The following is a 16204-nucleotide window of genomic DNA, read 5'->3' as shown; positions in this document are numbered from 1 at the left end:
TACTACACAGTACACAGAGCGCAGGGGTCAGGTCTATGTAACATACTACACAGTACACAGAGCGCAGGGATCAGGTCTATGTAACATAATACACAGTACACAGAGCGCAGGGGTGAGATCTATGTAATGTACTACACAGTACATAGAGTGCGGGGTGAGGACAATACAACATAGAGTACAAAGTACAGCAGTAAGGAGTGCGTATTTTCAGATCCTTAACATTGCTGATCTTGGGAAAACAAAGAAAAAGCCTCGGGAACAATGGGAGAAAAAAAATGCCCAATCTTGGTGGTCAGTGAGAAGAAAAATGCCTGAAGTTGGCATTAAGTGGGGAAAAAAAGAATATCTGGAGCTGGATGTCAGTGGGAAAAAATTGCCAGTGTTGGTGTTTGAAGGAGGAAGAATACCCTGATGATGGTGTCAAGGGAGTAGGGGGGACTAATAGGGCTTATAGAGGGGAACGACAGTGCCCAGTTTCTGCCCAGCAATAGTGCCCAATAGAAGGTGGGTTAGAACAAAAGTCTGAAAATGTGGGTGGTATAACAATATTACCTGGTGGAGAGTATGGGAGAAAATGTTGTTGGAGATGGAGGTAGCAAAGGTGGTGGTGTGGGGGGGGGGGGGGGGTATGGTAAAACCTTGGTACTGGGGGCAATAGATCCTAAGTAGGAGTTAGGGAAACAATGGTAGCATTGTGTTAAATTTCCTACCAGGAGGGAGTATAATAACATTTGTGCTTATATTAACCATATTTATGTATACATGCTCCATTTCCAGATATTGTCCTGCAAATGCTAATATATATTTAAAATCTAGCAGACAGGGGCTGTCAGGTTAACAACAAAACACTTTTCCATATGAGGAGGTGAAACACACATGTAAACCATGTGCAATGGTCCTGGCAGACAGACTTATTAACACACTTAGAGGAAGGGGCCTTTCTGGCCATTTAGGTGCCTCAAACAAGACACAGCACCCAGGCTCTCCACCCCCCATTCACTGCCTCACATAAGGCCACATCAGACCATTCTTCCTGCTCTTCCCCTTCCCTGGATACAACCTGGGCCAGCTACTTGAAAAGTGGCATCCTCAGCATCCCTAGGGATGTGCATGAATTGCCGCATCCCCGGCACCCTTCCAGACAAGCACCCCCAATGCGCAGAGGACCCTTTTATCTAGCATGTGATGTGATGCATTGCAATGTATGTCTTATGTGTGTTATCACAACACATATATACATAACATCTAAATAAAAAGGAGCATCCATAGCTAAGCTGAAAAGTTGAAGGACCCTTATTCTCTGTTTGAAGCAGTGGTCTCTCTGCAGAGGTCAGACACTTGCCTTGCTGGGTCAGACTTATAATGTCACAACCAGCAAAGTTCATGTGCTCTTCTGATTGGAGAGCTCCAGTTCTGACTCATCTGGGAGTACCAGACAGGGAGACCACTGCTTCCATACAGAAAGCGGCATCCTGGCTGGGCTTTTCTATTCAGGCTGTGGCTACTTTCCTTAAAGGGTACCTATACTCAGAATTTCACTTTTACATAAAAGGGTAGAGAACCCTTTTACGTATGGTAAAAATTCTGTTTTTTAAATTTTTTTAGGTGCAACACCGCCTAGGCGGCCAAGAATGAATGGGAGTGCAGGGCTTCCCGGGATACCTACGTCACGCATCCCTGGAGTCTCTTGGGCGCACGTTCTAGGCATGCCCGAGCATCTTGGGCATGCGCAGATGGCGCCTTTTAGCTGTAAGAGAAAATGTTATTTTTATCCTATGTCACCAAATCTCGCCCCTGGGTTGGGTGACGTAGGATGAAGAACTCGGAAGAGAAGACGAGGATGGCGGCGCCTGGAGGGCTGGTTCTGGGACACGGATGTGGGGGGACGCGGGACCTGATGCTGGACCCCCCGAGAGTGATCAGACTGCCCTGCGGGATTGAAGGTAAGTGTTATTTTGTTTTTGAGTATAGTTTATCTTTAAAATGAATTGTCTGACTTTGTTGTGATGCTTTATTAAATTTAGCTGACTTATTCTGAAATTTTGGTTTTACCAAAGCCTAATATTATTTTATTGTTTAGTCTGAAAAAAAATCGGGTAAAGTAACAAAAATCCGCAGAAAAAAATCGAAAATCTGCGGCCATCCCTGGAAATCACAGACAGCTGTCGGCTCCATTTGCTGTCTAGGAAAAGTCATCTTCCAGCACTTCCTACTATTTGCCAGTAACAAACATGGCCCCCGGAGAACGACGTAGGTGTACGTGGCCGGGGAGGATGACGCATGCGTACAGGGGTCCTCGCGGGATGCGTTGCCACGGATAATGTAACCTGCTGTTCAAGGGCCCTATTGTGGAGCAGAGGGTGGGGGGAGAGGGCTCTGAGGGTACCATGGCACCGGCATAGACGCAGGCCACCTGGAAAGACACTACCCGCAATGTAGGACCGGAAAGAGGGCGGCAACCTGCTGAGTACCCACTACCGGGGCACTGACAGTGAGTCACGTGTGCGCAGAGCTGCTTAGCCGGTCTGTGCCAAGGCACCACTAGGCCCTGAGCAGCCTGCAGCCCTCCGTGTGCCAGGCACTACAAACACCAGCATGCCATGACAGAAGCTGGAGGGTGGCAGGCTGCCCCTGGCAAAGTGTATGAGAGGCTTATATGTGTTTACATGTAATAATGATGGAAGGCAGCCTGGTGCTTCTTAACCCACTAAAAACTTGTACTGCCCAGCTTATTCAGTGATTATTATTACACCACAGTATTTATATAGTGCCGACATATAACGGAGCGCTGTACAAAGTCCATAGTCTCATCACTAGTTGTCCCTCAAAGGGGGCTCACAATCTAATGGCCCTCCATAGTCATATGTAATTATTGCAGGCTAAGGACAATTCTGGGGAGAAGCTGGAGTACCCAGGGGAAACCCACGCAAACATGGGGAGAACCTGCAAACTCCATGCAGATTGTGTCCAGGCTGAGATTTGAACCTGGGACCTATCGCTGCAAAGGCCAGAGTGCTAACCACTGAGCCACCGTGCTAAAACATAAATCTAAAAAAAAACTTCCAAAAAGATCTTTCTAAAGTCTAACTTACCAGCCCCGGGTATCCCCAACTTCTATCTATTTATACGTGTCTGGGTGATCTTCACCCATCTTGATTGGCCGTGCCATGATTACATAATCATAAATGATCGCGGTGGATGCAAGGGAAGCCAGAAATGTTGGGTTTTCCTGGTGCGCATGCGTAGCTCAGCTTCTTGCCAGAAACGCAGAGCAATCAGGCAGCTAAATCGCATGATTGTAGAAGCGGACATTGCCTGTCACTTTCTGCAATATTAACCGGCCTGATCATTCGAACTTAAAAGTTGACCACACCTTTTCCAGGGCTCCTGTTGACAATGCTAGGGGTGAAGAATGCAGAGCATCTCTAGGATTGTCACTAAGGAAGGGGGGGGGGGGCAGTTGCTATGTTTGGTTGTGTTAGATGCCCAGTCCCTGCTTTACTTTGTGGTTCCTGTAGTGAGTGACACATAGTCACATGGAATGCAGACATGCACTACCCTTGCAAGTGTAAAGATGGCGGCTCAGTGGTTAGGTCTTTGCAGCGCTGGGTCCCAAGTTCAAATCTCGGCCAGGGCACTATCTGCATGGAGTTTGCAGGTTCTCTGGGTACTCTGGTTTCCACATTCCAAAAACATGCAGTTAGGATAATTGGCTTCCTCCCAAAATTGGATTGTGAGCCCCTTTGAGAGACAGTTAGTGACATGACTATAGACTTTGTACAGCACTGCATAGTATGTTGGCGCTATATAAATACTGTGTAATAATAATTCTACAGAAGGTTAAAGATCTTAACTGAGTGAATTTTGGCTCCCTCACCTGCTGGGGCCCCTGTTGCTGGCTGAAAGGGTTCTGCAGGGCAGCTATTTATTGATCACCTGATTGTGTAACTTAGAATTGTTTTTTTTTCCTTTCAGGCAGCCATGTGTGTTACAGTCTGATTGTACAATCTGCTGTTTGCTGGTCACCAGTCCAGGGATCACTGACCTTACTAGGCTACGTACACACCTGCAGCGGTTCTCGTCCGATAATCGTCTCAGGGCTGATATTGGGCGAGCATCTGGCGTGTGTACAGGGCTCGCCGTCCATCGTCCGAACGACTGTCCTGACAGATCCACGGACGATGGACAACGAACGATCATAATGGAAGTGAAGGGAGCGCAGCAGAGTGCCTCTCAGTCTTTCTTCCTCTCGCCTCTCCATAGAGCAGAATGGTGCTGTATGTACACCACTTGTTCGTGCAATAGTTTTTCGTTTGGAAAGAATCGTGAAAGATCCCCTCCAACGACAATTATTGCACGTGTGTGCATAGCCTTACTGATTTAGGGCTTTTGAGGGGTGGAAGCTATGCACGGAACCCCTCCAGCTCCTCCCTCTGCTATAATCTGCTTGCTTTGCAAATGTCATTAGCATGTTGATAAAGAGGGAATTGATGAACTAGAGACGTTAAACTCGAAGCAGAATAAACTTTAGCTTTAAATATGTGAAATATTTTAGAAATTTAGGCTCCCACCAATTCTTAGAATGAATTCTGCCTTGTTACATTGGAGGCCGGTCTTGTATTAGAGGGTTGCCTCTACAAATAAAATGTAAGTGATTTCAAGCTGGGAAAACCAGCCGGTCAGCATTCCATGTCAGTCTGAAGCCACAGCTGGGTGGAACGGGAAGTGTTGGGCTCTGAATGGAGCAACGATTGGACTGGTGGAAGGAATCATCCAGACCTTTGTTATGTCTGACATCACTGGAGGGGATTGTGAACTAATGTAATATCCGTGTATTGGTATGTTCTCACATTGCTGGTGTATTTTACAGCCAGGTGACCTTTGGCTCCTTTATTGTCTTCCTGCTGATTTATATTTTGTGTTAGTCACATATGTTTGTTTCCTTTGGTAACCTTTTACACATTTCAGGCCACTTAGTTCCAATGTTTTCACTTTGTGTAGTATTGTGTGTATCATATTTGTTTATCTATCTATATATATATATATATATATATATATATATATATATATATATATATATAAACACACTTTTTACTATATAGGTTACTATGTGCTGCCTTTTGTCTTAGGAGCCTCTGTAAAAAGCTGCAAAAATAGTGTAGAGCTCTTTTTTTTTTTTGTCTGTTTTTTAAAAAAAAAATTTTATGCATCTTGTTTAGACAGTATTTTGGTTTTGGATATATTTGCATTGAACTGCGATAGAAAGTCAATTTTATACTGCAGGGACATGAACTGGGAGAACTAAACCCCATTATGCTCACTTGTTCCGTTGTAGGGCACCACCACCACCATCTTCTTCCTTCTCTACCCTGTTGTGATCTTTGACCATCTTGATTGGCTGGGCCAGGATTATGTACTTCCTATGCAGGCACATGGGAGTTCCTTCAGTCCCGGTAAATTAAGGGGAAGCTGGGATTGCCAGATATTCTGTCAACCAATGCTGAGCTTGCAGCTCAGCGATTTTGACAGCTTTATGAAGCGATCAGGCAGGTAAGAATGCCTAATGCAGAAGGCAATGGCCTGCTGATTTCTGTAACTCTACATACATGTCAGATCATTCTTGTCTGATTGTTGCCAGGGCTAGTATCGGGCAAGAATCTGGCATGTGTAAAGCGTTCGTCAGATGTCGTTCGTGGATCTGTCCTGGCAGGTCCATGAATGACTGCAATACAAATCAAAGGGAGAGAGCACAGAGAGTCGTCGCTCCGTTGTTCTCCCGTATCCATGGAGCATGTATGTACAGCGCTCATTCATGCATCGTGCAGTCTTTTGTTGTTGGAAAGGATCGTGAAAGATCCTATCCAATGACAAAAGTCTAACGTGTGTACATGTGGCCTTAGAGCGCTGTCAAATATTGGTAGATGTCACCTTTAACAAACATTTGTCTTTACACTGGAATCTCAAGTGCAGGCTGTAAAGCAAAGAGGAATAAACTCATTAAATAAGATAAAAAATAAAACAACAGTGATTGAAAAGGATGACTTCAACATGCAAACTGAGCTGAACAATGATCAAGACATACCCTATGTATAAAGCTTCCATTCTTGGATTCCAGGCCTGCATACTAAAACAAGGGGTGTGAAGCTGAACATATTCAGTCTTACTTCCATTAAATTAGTTTGTGTATGAATAAAGGGAATGGCAGCTTCTGTTTCTGCATTATTTTAAGGTTCTTTGATTATCGTGTTATAGATTTCCTTTTATTTATTGTTGGAGTATCAACTCATTTTGATCTGCACACTTTTGATCTCCACAATATATTCATAGATTCTGTGGACTGTGTTTGATTACAAGCTGTGATATTTGGTAAAGTGATTTTTTTTTCTATTTTCGTTCTGAGTGTGGTTAACCATTGACAGCTTTCACGTCCGTGACCAAAGTGTCACTGCAGTAGCGTGATCAGGCAATTGTCATTGCTGAGGTGGAACTAGACAGACGTTTTATACATTGGAAGCTTTAAAGAGCATGGGATGGATTCTATTAATTGTTGCTGCAGATATTCATGGGAGAAGGTAATAATATTGTTTCTCTTTTAATGTTTTGCATGTTTACACCTTTCTGGATACATGATATATCTTTTCTTACCTCCCCTTTCCTTTTACCAGCCGTCCACATTGACCAATCAGTGACCACATTTACCTGTTCAATTACGTTGGATGAACTATCTTTGCTCAGATGAAATAAAAGTATTGATGTGTTATGTAATGACAGCTTTCACAGGAAATTTGTCAATGCAATTACCCCTTCCATAGACACCAGGGGCTATTTTTGATAGCATTTTGCAGAAGGTTTATGATGTTGTGTAAGTGTGGTAAATGTTGAACAGGAAGCCTTAAGGGACAATGTTCCACTTTGCTTTTACTTTGGGTCCCTAAGCAGTTTTTATTTTTGTACCACTTTTAAGTGGTCTGGGTGACTATATGGAAGAATGTGCCACAAATTTATTGATTGAGTCACTGTCCTTTTTTCTGTTACTTAACCAGAAACTCTTGCAGTGTCAGCATTTCCTGGTGGAAAAACCGATAACCGCAGTGACCTGTCATCTCAAGCCTCCAGTTCTGATCTGCAAGTTTTATGACATAGCTCTATTGGTTTGTGCCATTGGGAAAAGACGATGGCAAAAAGTGGGTAATAGCATCACCAAAATCTTAAGGCGGAACTAAACCCAGTGATACTCTCCTGTCCCTATTGCATTGTAGGGCGCCACAATATTGTTCCTTTTTCTTTTCTTTCTGTGCTCCTTGGCCATCTCGATTGACTGGACTGGGACGACTTCACGCCTGTATGGCAGTTCATTTAGTGGTAGCAACCACGGGATTTGCCGGGTATCCTGGCAACCAATGCTGAGCTGTGCATGAGCATTGCCCGTCTTTTTACGATAAAGCCTTGCCTAATCACAACTAAAGTTTCGCTTTAATAGAAGTAGTAATGAAGGGAGGAAGGTTTAGGTGCAAATTTGACTTCCCAAAAGATGGGATTTAAACATTACTCAACCCAGCGAACTGAAAAATTTGGAAAGGATGCTTTTGCAAGTCATTTCAGTTTGGGTCAAGTTCATATAGCCTATTTTTTTTTCTAATTAACTTTTCCTCCCCTTCAGCCCTTTTTAGTTGGGTGCCTAAATGTAGCCCAAAGTTATACGCTTCTCATTGCATTACATTCAAGGCATTCTCCTTTGGTGGAACCAGTTAAATCTTGTGCACATGCACCAGAGCTAACATCATTCTGGGCTGGCCAATTAATGGTTGGGGATTATGAACCCAGAAAGAGACTGAGCTTGAATAAATTTATTGAAACGTGGAAATTAAAGCATAACTAAACTGAAAAAAAAAATTATACTTACCTTTAATCCCGCAGATCCTTCGATCCGGTCCTGCATTGCCCTATAATTCCTCTCCGTCCCGGGGCAGCCAGCTTCTCTCTTCTTTGCTGTCTTCTTGGCACGTCACCAAATGCACCTGTGCAGTGCGAGATCTGGTTACGGAGCCCACTGTAAAAGGGGAAAACAAAGGGAGCCAATCCCACTGTGCATGCGTCAGGTTGGCATCTCTTTTCCATGCCCTCTGCGTATGCCCAAGATTAGGGCATGCGCAGAAGTAGCACCCAGAGCCTTCCAGCATGTGTGACATTGGTATCCCGGGGAGCTCTGCGCTCCCATTCAGTCTTGATCGCAGCAGGTGTTGCAGTTAAAAGAAAAAAAAAAAAATAACATTTTCATATAAAGGTTGTCTACCCTTTTATGTAAAGTGAAAATGTTGAGTTTAGGTCCGCTTTAAGTAAATATGGTAGTTACCCTTGCAACCTATTATCATTCGGTAATTGGTTGCGACAACCCCCAATGGCCCAACTTAGGTAAGCTATGATAATAAAAATAGGATAGAAGATCTCCTACACCTCTGTTACTTTATTTTCTCCGGTGCAGTACATGCAGCATACACAACAAGTTTGTGAAAATGTCATCACACATATCTGAAACTGAGGGAATATTTTCTTTTAGTATTATTTTTTAAATTAACTGTCTACACTGGGTTCATGGCCCTGAAAGGTGTGCAAACCTTGACTTGTGACCTCTAGTGCAAGTTAGTCACCTGAGCTGAATTGCGATAAGCTTTATCAGCACTCTGAAAATACTGCCCTCTGCTCGTTCTGCGGGTTTCATTTATGTAATCTTGTCTCACAAAACTTTTCTCCACTGATGCTCTTATTATGTAGTTCCCCGCACAGTACTGCACATCCTGTAGATAAATCTCCAGCAATATGAAAATGCAAGAACATACAACCCACAACTTCGTGATTACAGTGGTGTGCTGACACATATGTGTTCTTCATTACCATACACTCACAGGTCATGGAGTTCAGCCTAATGGTGGGCAAACTTTAAAAAAAAAAAACCTTAGCTCCCTACAACTCTTGTTGATGCTTTTTAGTCAAACCTGCTTAGAGGGTAGTAGCTTGGCCAACTAAGATTAATATTGTTCCTTCTAGGACAATGTCTGCATGGCTTCTCCTTTTCTGAAGTCATAACTAACTGAAAGATAACTTTACCCTGTTACTGAATATGGAAACTTTTCAATTTCAATGGACTGTGTTTAAAGAAATCTACATCACCCACCTATGTTCCTCCACAGTCTTGTCAATCCACATGAGTGACAACAGGAAGATGTCTTCTAAGAAAACACCCACTCTACATGGTGTAATTGGTCAGCGGTGGGTTTATTGTGGCTTTTTATCTCTTTTGTAATTCATGCTGTCCTTCCTCATTCTCATCTATGGGGTTTTTTCTTAGCATCAGGTATTTCCCAAATTTTATGGACATCATGTGTGACTCATTTATAATTACTTTGAATAATCAAAGTACAGATCTCTTCCTCAAATGCTACAATGGCTTAACAATGTACTCATCACATTATTTTTGTGGTTCTGATTGTGGTTGTTCTGCGGAAAGGAACCAACTTTTATATTGTATTGTGTATTATGTAACCTTGTTTAATATTTTTCTTAATAGAAACTTGGTAATGATTATTAAAGCCTCAAATATTCCTCTATGTGGAAGCAAACAAAATCACTTTCTCCAATAAGTTATGTGAAACTGAGCTATGGTGACTTATGGACATAATGGGGATATTGTTTGAATTTTTTTTACGTAATTATTTCAAAGGTAAAGTAATAAGTAGCAGCAACAGCATTCGGGCATAAGATGGGGATACAGGTTTGGACCTTAATTCTTGTACTTAGCTAAGCAACTATTCACTCCATCGTCCTATAACCAGGTTCAGTACTATTTTTTTTTCCAGCTTTTGGAACCCAAGCACAGATACAGTCTGTAGAAGACTAATAATATTAACTTAATATTACACAGCACTTTACAAAGCCCATAGTCATGTCACTAACTGGCTCACAATCTAATGTCCCAACTATAGTTATTTGTCATTACCACAGTCTAAGAACATTTTTTTTTGGAGGGGAATCCCAAGTAGCCTAATTGTATAATTTTGGAATGTGGGAAGAAACTAACGCAAACACAGAAAGAACATACAAAATCCATGTAGATTCTGGCACAGAAATGAACCTGTGACCCAGCGCTGCAAAGATCAGAGTGCTACCTCTGAGCCAACGTGCTAAGACTGTCTCATGGTTCACTTGAACAGAGAAAGTAAGGGCTAGTATTTTTTGTTTCCATCTGTACATTAGAGACCCTGTCACTTACCTAAACATTGCAGGGTAACACAAAATAATCTGTTATTTTTAAAGCTTGCATGCATTTTTTTCCCCCGTAAATGATTTCCAGTTTATATCTATACAGGTTATATCTGCACAGCCCCTTCTACTGCCCTGTTGTGGCCCTTTCCTGTTCAGGGGGTGTTCAAATGCAGTGTTCAACCCAGAACTTTAACGTGAGTGGGAAGAAATTGTAGGTGGGTGGCAGTCCCTGTATTGTGACCCAACTGTTCAGTAACCACCCAAAAACAGCCAGGTGGTTACTCAAAAGTGCCGGGTGTTGCGCCCAGCTAAAAAGGGCGGGGGAGAACATTGGAATTTTGTCTAAGTTCCCCAGCTCCTCCACCCCTCTTCATTAAAGCTGAACTAAACCCTATTATTTATGTATTTGTTCCAAAGTTTCTCAATCCCCAAAAGGACCAGATAATGGTGCAGCAAATGTGAATGTAACTAGATTCAAACTATAGAGTAGGGAAGTAGAAATAAGTTTTCCTGTGAATGCAGAAGTAGAGTTTATGCAACACTGTGAGCTAAGATTTTAGAACGATTGCTTTAATTTCTGGTTATAAAATAAAGGAGACCTGAGGATCACATACACCCTCTTCCTATAAAGTGCATCTGTGCCCAACTATAGACTTTTTGCATATTGCTATCCTCTAATTGATGACTAGACAATCAGCTGTTGAATACACTTGAGATGCAATCACTTTATCGGGCAAATAAGTAAAAGTTTCCCTGTCTACAAAGATTTGTAAGATTCTGATACACCAGAAAGTAATGGGGTAAAATAAATGACATTTTCCACAATGCCCATGGATACAGAGATATATAAGGGCTTGTTTGAAATTGATTTTACTGCTTGTTCAAAATGTGTAAATTATTTAAATTTAGATCACACAGGTGTTTGGGACTGGAGAGGTTACCGCTTTTCACCTGACACTTTATTAGGGTCTAAAATAAAGCCAGGTTGACTACCCACCCACCAAAACCAACTGGAAACTTGTTCCTTTTGTATGAACTTTGGGCAGGTAGCTTACACGCTGCCAGCTGTTCAGGAGCCACTTGGATATCATCCATGTGACTTTATGAAAAAGTTGCTCAGATTGACATGAAGGGAGAAAAGCCACTGAAATGCAGCCATAAAGGTCTTGTTTACAGAAACACATTGCCATGCTTGGCAAAGGACTCAATTACTCACCCATTTCAAATGCCATATGCAAAAAAAGATAACCACAGGCATGTGGTGGCAAACAGAAGTTTTTTACATCCAATCAGATAAGTTATTTTTCTATAGTATAATATTGCCTATTTTTCCATTTGCAATGGTTTTGTAGAAGGGAGTGTCAAAACCCATATTTTATTATTTACCTCCACAGGTTTACTTTTGGCAGATCTACGGATATCAAAGTTTGACTATTGCTTAGTTATTGTGAGATGCTCAATGCTGTTTGAACATGGCACACCTAACTCTGTCACAGCCTTTCTTTGCAGTGTAATCGACACTCAGCACTAAAGCCGTTCTTCCAAAACACACAAGATTGCTGAAGGAACCAAAGTCCAGCATCTACAATACCTCACCTGCTTTGCTCCTTTATTATTTTATTTGGATGTGGATTTAATGTAGTTTGAGCCCGCTATTGTATATGTAACCGCATCTGTTGTGTAGACATTAAAAAGTTCTGAGATGTCTTGATGGCGCCGCCATCTTGGATGTGAAGTTAGCAGACCAAAGTAAGAGCTGTCATATCAGTGACAATCACCTTAGCTGATCCTGCTGATCCTCAACAGCTACATGAAGGCTTACAAAGTTAGACCCTGGGTTACATACGAGATAGGGACTGTAGGTTTGTTCTTAGGTTGAATTTGTATGTAAGTTGGAACATGTACATTATTTTAATAAATGCAATTAGGACAGATGTTTGTCTCAACATATTATTAGGCAGTGTGGTGTCAGTTGCTGTATAAAATCCTCACTGTGAGTTAATCACAAACAAAGCAAAAAAAAAAAGCTGTTTTTGGGTGGTTATTGAAAAGTTGTAGGGGCACTGGACAATTCGGGTAAAATACAGAGGATGGAAAAATGGGATATACTACAGAGGTTGGCATTAAAAAATTTGGATTTAAGTATAGGGGGTTGCTAGAAATATGACAGACATCTAGGGGTTACCGGATTCCTATGCAGTGTTGAACCCAGAAAGTTTTTTAAGCTGGCTGGGGTAAAATTGTAGGTGGGTTGCAGCCCCTGTATTATGACCCAACTCATCGGTAACCACCCTAAAACATCTGGGTGGTTAATGAAAAGTGCCGGCTGGTACGCTTAGCTAAAAGGGGCTGGGGAGAACACTGCTATGGCACAAACAACTGGGAGCACTGAGTTTATGTGTTGCCCCATCCACTTTTTGACTACCCGTCTGCAGTTTCTTCCCACCCAGCTTAAAAAAATTTCTGGGAGAACACTGGTCTGTGTTAGTTAAATTGGAACTAATGACGCTGAATGGCATATTGCAAGTACTTTGTGACCCTTGAAAATCATTACAACAAGTTTATGTCTACAAATTAATTTGAAAGTCTTTATATTTTTTTCAAAACACTTTTTTAATTTTTGCATTTTATTAATCGACATCCTATTAGGATATTGGGTCCTGGCAAAGTCTCTCCTTTTATGCTGCTGTAAGAAACTGCTTTCTTTGGGCCTCCGAAAGGCATAGTCTTTAGTGTAGCGTCTGGAACAATAATGGCTCATTAAAAGTAAATGGAGCATCAATTTTTAATAGAATCTTTTCATTAGAGCTTTTCTATTACTGCAGCATCAGTCATAACCCCAGCACATGTGACATATTTATCGGTGTACATTTTGTTAAATGGTAACTACTATTTTGTTAAATGTCGATTTTAAGATTGTAACTCTTGTAATTGTGTACATATAATTCTGCAGCTTGTGTACAATCATGTAATGCCTTTGATTATACCCTGATTCCATTAATTTCTCCCTTCACTTGTATGTAGTTTGGATACTGAGAAAGTTTGTGCTGGGTTTTATATTTTTGTATATTTTTTGCCACTGCTTACTAAGATTGAGTGTGCTTTAGGATCTTTGGTACATGTTTGGCTGTTTGGAAACAAAACTTCTTAGTTAGGGGTTCAGAATAATACACAGTTAATGTACATTTAACCAGTTCAGCTATCACTTCTGTGCAATCTTTATGGAGCAGCTTCTGTATTCATCAATAGCTTTGTACTACATATAGCCTTGTTTCCCAACCAGGGTTCCTCCAGAGGTTGTTAGGGGTTCCTTGAGCAATATGCAGGATGTACCTCTCAGGTCTGTTACCAATGATACCAAAGATATTTTGGCTATCTGTAAGTGTGACATTCTTCCCACTGGCAAACAAGACTTTTTTTTAATATTGCCTTGCCCATTGGGCAGCATTGTGGCTCAGAGGTTAGCACTCTGGCCTTTGCAGTGCTGGGTCTCAGGTTCAAATCTCGGCTAGTACACTATCTACAAGAAGTTTGTATGTTCTCCCTGTGTTTTTGACTACTATATATGACTATGGACTTTGTAAAGCTCTATATAAATACTGGTAATAATAACAAAAACATAATTAGAGCATTTAAGTCTAATAAAAAAAAAAAGAAGCTTTTTCTTTCTCTTTGACCAGTGAAAAAAAAAAAAAAGGTTGGTGTAATAATCTTTCCCAGCGAGGAACAAAGCATGGGGAAGGTAAGCATTCTTTGCTCTTTTTCTCTTTAAAAAGAAAAACACGTTGTTTAAACATTTCTTGTATATTAAAGTGAACTAAAGTTCCACTTTACAAAAATTGTCATCAGGCCGGGCTGCATAAAGGATTAAGTGATGTACCTTCTGCATTAAGTATTCTTACTTGCCTTATTGCTCTGTGAAGATGTCAAAACCGATGAGCTGCAAGTGCACAGCTGAACATTGGTTGGCAGAATACACAGCAATCCCAGCCTCCCCTGCGGTTTCCGGGACTGTGCGGGTGTTCCGTCATCCCGGCCTGGCCAATCAAGATGGCAGAAGGTTACAACTTGGAAGAGCAGAAAGAAGAGAATAGTGGCACCCTGCAATGGGACAGGTGAGTATAGCAGAGTTTTGTTTTTATTTACCATGTTAACAGCTTTAAATTTTATATTTCTCTCTATCATCATCATTTGTAGCTGTCTAAGTACACAGGACATTCTTTTTGATGCTCTTTATTTCAATGCTAGTGTAAAGAAAAAAATAGGCATATTACAATACTGTATGTTGCCAGAGACCATGTGAGCTAGCCTGTGATTGTGGATTTTGCAAGGTTTAAACAAAAAGGAGATACTTTTTTTTTTATTTAAACTTGTAAATGGAATGTAAGTTTTCGGTGAACCCTCTATACCCCAAACAATTGTATATTTAGGTGGTCAATGCTGATGCCTGGACAAGGGCAGCCTTTTAAAAGACAAGCACTCTATCAGTAAAATGGCACTATCTTTCTAATCTAGGATGCAATCCCCCCACCCAGCTGGTAACTTATCTTAAAGTACCAGCTCTGTCCTCCTCCTCTGTTCACCTCCGCTATGCCGCGGTGCCTCATAGACTTGAATGAGGCCATACTATGGCTGTCATGGGGCTGAGATAACTGAGCAGCTTGGTGGAGGCTTTCTAGGTTAGTTTGCATTAGTTGAATTAGTACACTTTTTATTTTTAAGGGTTCACCTTTCCTTTACATAGATTTGGCTGCAAAAAAAATCTTGAAAAATTGTATTGGAATGATTGATTAAATGAAAACATGATCTGTTTTATGTTTGGTTAGTGACGTGTACAATATTACGATCTTTGTTCCTGCCAGCTGATTGTGATTTTACATATCTGTTTTCTATCGGTAAACTATGCAATATTTTGGATTGATTGGATGCAAATCACAGAAGGTTACCCTTGGTTTCTCCATCAATTTGCTTGGATGGTTTGCTTCTGCTATGTGTACAGCAGCATACTGTAATAGTTGGTGTGAACTGAAGCCGTTGGACAAAAGACAAATTGGTTTAAAGGGCGGATTGCCTTGTTCTTGCTCTGAGCAATGTAGCCCTATCACATCTTTGGGTAGAACAATAAACAGGACGGGTAATGCCTAAATGTATATATTTTGGCTGAAATTATCCTTTTTGAAACTTCTATATCATGTCTGTGAATAGCCTTACATCATTAGGAGAGGGGTTTTGTAATACACACATGGGAGAAGAAATTGGGCTTTCATCATGTCATTTCTACAGCTTTTATTGCAATCCTGCTGTGTGACAACCTGATACGATATTCTTCCTCCTTTGGCAATACAGCATCCTGTTTGTGTACTGAGTAGACGTCTCTTTCCCAGCTAGTTTTGTCCCGGAGTGTTAACCTATACTAGGAAACCGGGTGGGGTTTCCTCCATTCTCCGACTGCACAGTGAAGGAGGATTAGCAGCTTGTTACTTTAGGCAGGTATTTGTATGACTTCCTCTTTCAGAATGGTGTGTCTCGTATTTTTTTCTGTTTGATTGCTTGGGTGGAGAAAGCAGTGCAAACTACCTTCACAGGTGTCAGTCTTACCTCCGATGTGCCTGCAAGAATTGGCGTTTTGACAAAAATAAACTATTATGTAATGCTGTTGTGTCATTTAGTATTAATTGTATACTTTTTTTTTCTTCACAGTCAACTTCATTCTCCTTGAGTGAGGCATTCCTATTTGCACAATGGAGACATCTCAGAGCAAGGTTTGCGGCAAAGACAAGAGCGTGAGCTCAGACGAGGCGTTAATATTCGCACCCTGTGACTACGAAGAGGACATAAGTCGCGGGAAACCCCTCCGAGGGAGGACAAAGTCCCGCAGCTTGTCTGCTTCTCCGGGACCTGGAAGTAGTAAAGAGTTCAGGTGGGTGCTATTATTGTGCCTAGT

The 16204-nt window shown here is 41.5% G+C and overlaps 1 protein-coding gene across 4 annotated transcripts in view; it reads left to right on the top strand.

Moving 5' to 3' along the window:
* Positions 1–2298: 2298 nt before the first annotated feature.
* NADK (NAD kinase) overlaps positions 2299–16204 on the top strand; it is a 57614-nt gene continuing 43708 nt past the window's right edge. The window contains exons 1-2 of one of the 4 annotated variants that reach the window (XM_072427068.1): positions 2299–2491; positions 15961–16180. In XM_072427068.1, coding sequence (XP_072283169.1) covers positions 16002–16180 — 179 coding nt within the window. In that variant the 5' untranslated portion in view covers positions 2299–2491; positions 15961–16001. Of the gene's footprint in view, positions 2492–6446; positions 6573–15567; positions 15751–15960; positions 16181–16204 lie in introns of those variants that run through there. The other 3 variants (XM_072427071.1, XM_072427070.1, XM_072427069.1) reach the window with 3 other exon arrangements.

Source organism: Pyxicephalus adspersus, chromosome 11 (assembly GCF_032062135.1).
Source record: "Pyxicephalus adspersus chromosome 11, UCB_Pads_2.0, whole genome shotgun sequence".
NCBI lineage: Eukaryota > Metazoa > Chordata > Amphibia > Anura > Pyxicephalidae > Pyxicephalus > Pyxicephalus adspersus.
The sequence above is the reverse complement of the archived record's forward strand: the minus strand, read 5'-3'. Positions and strand labels throughout refer to the sequence as shown.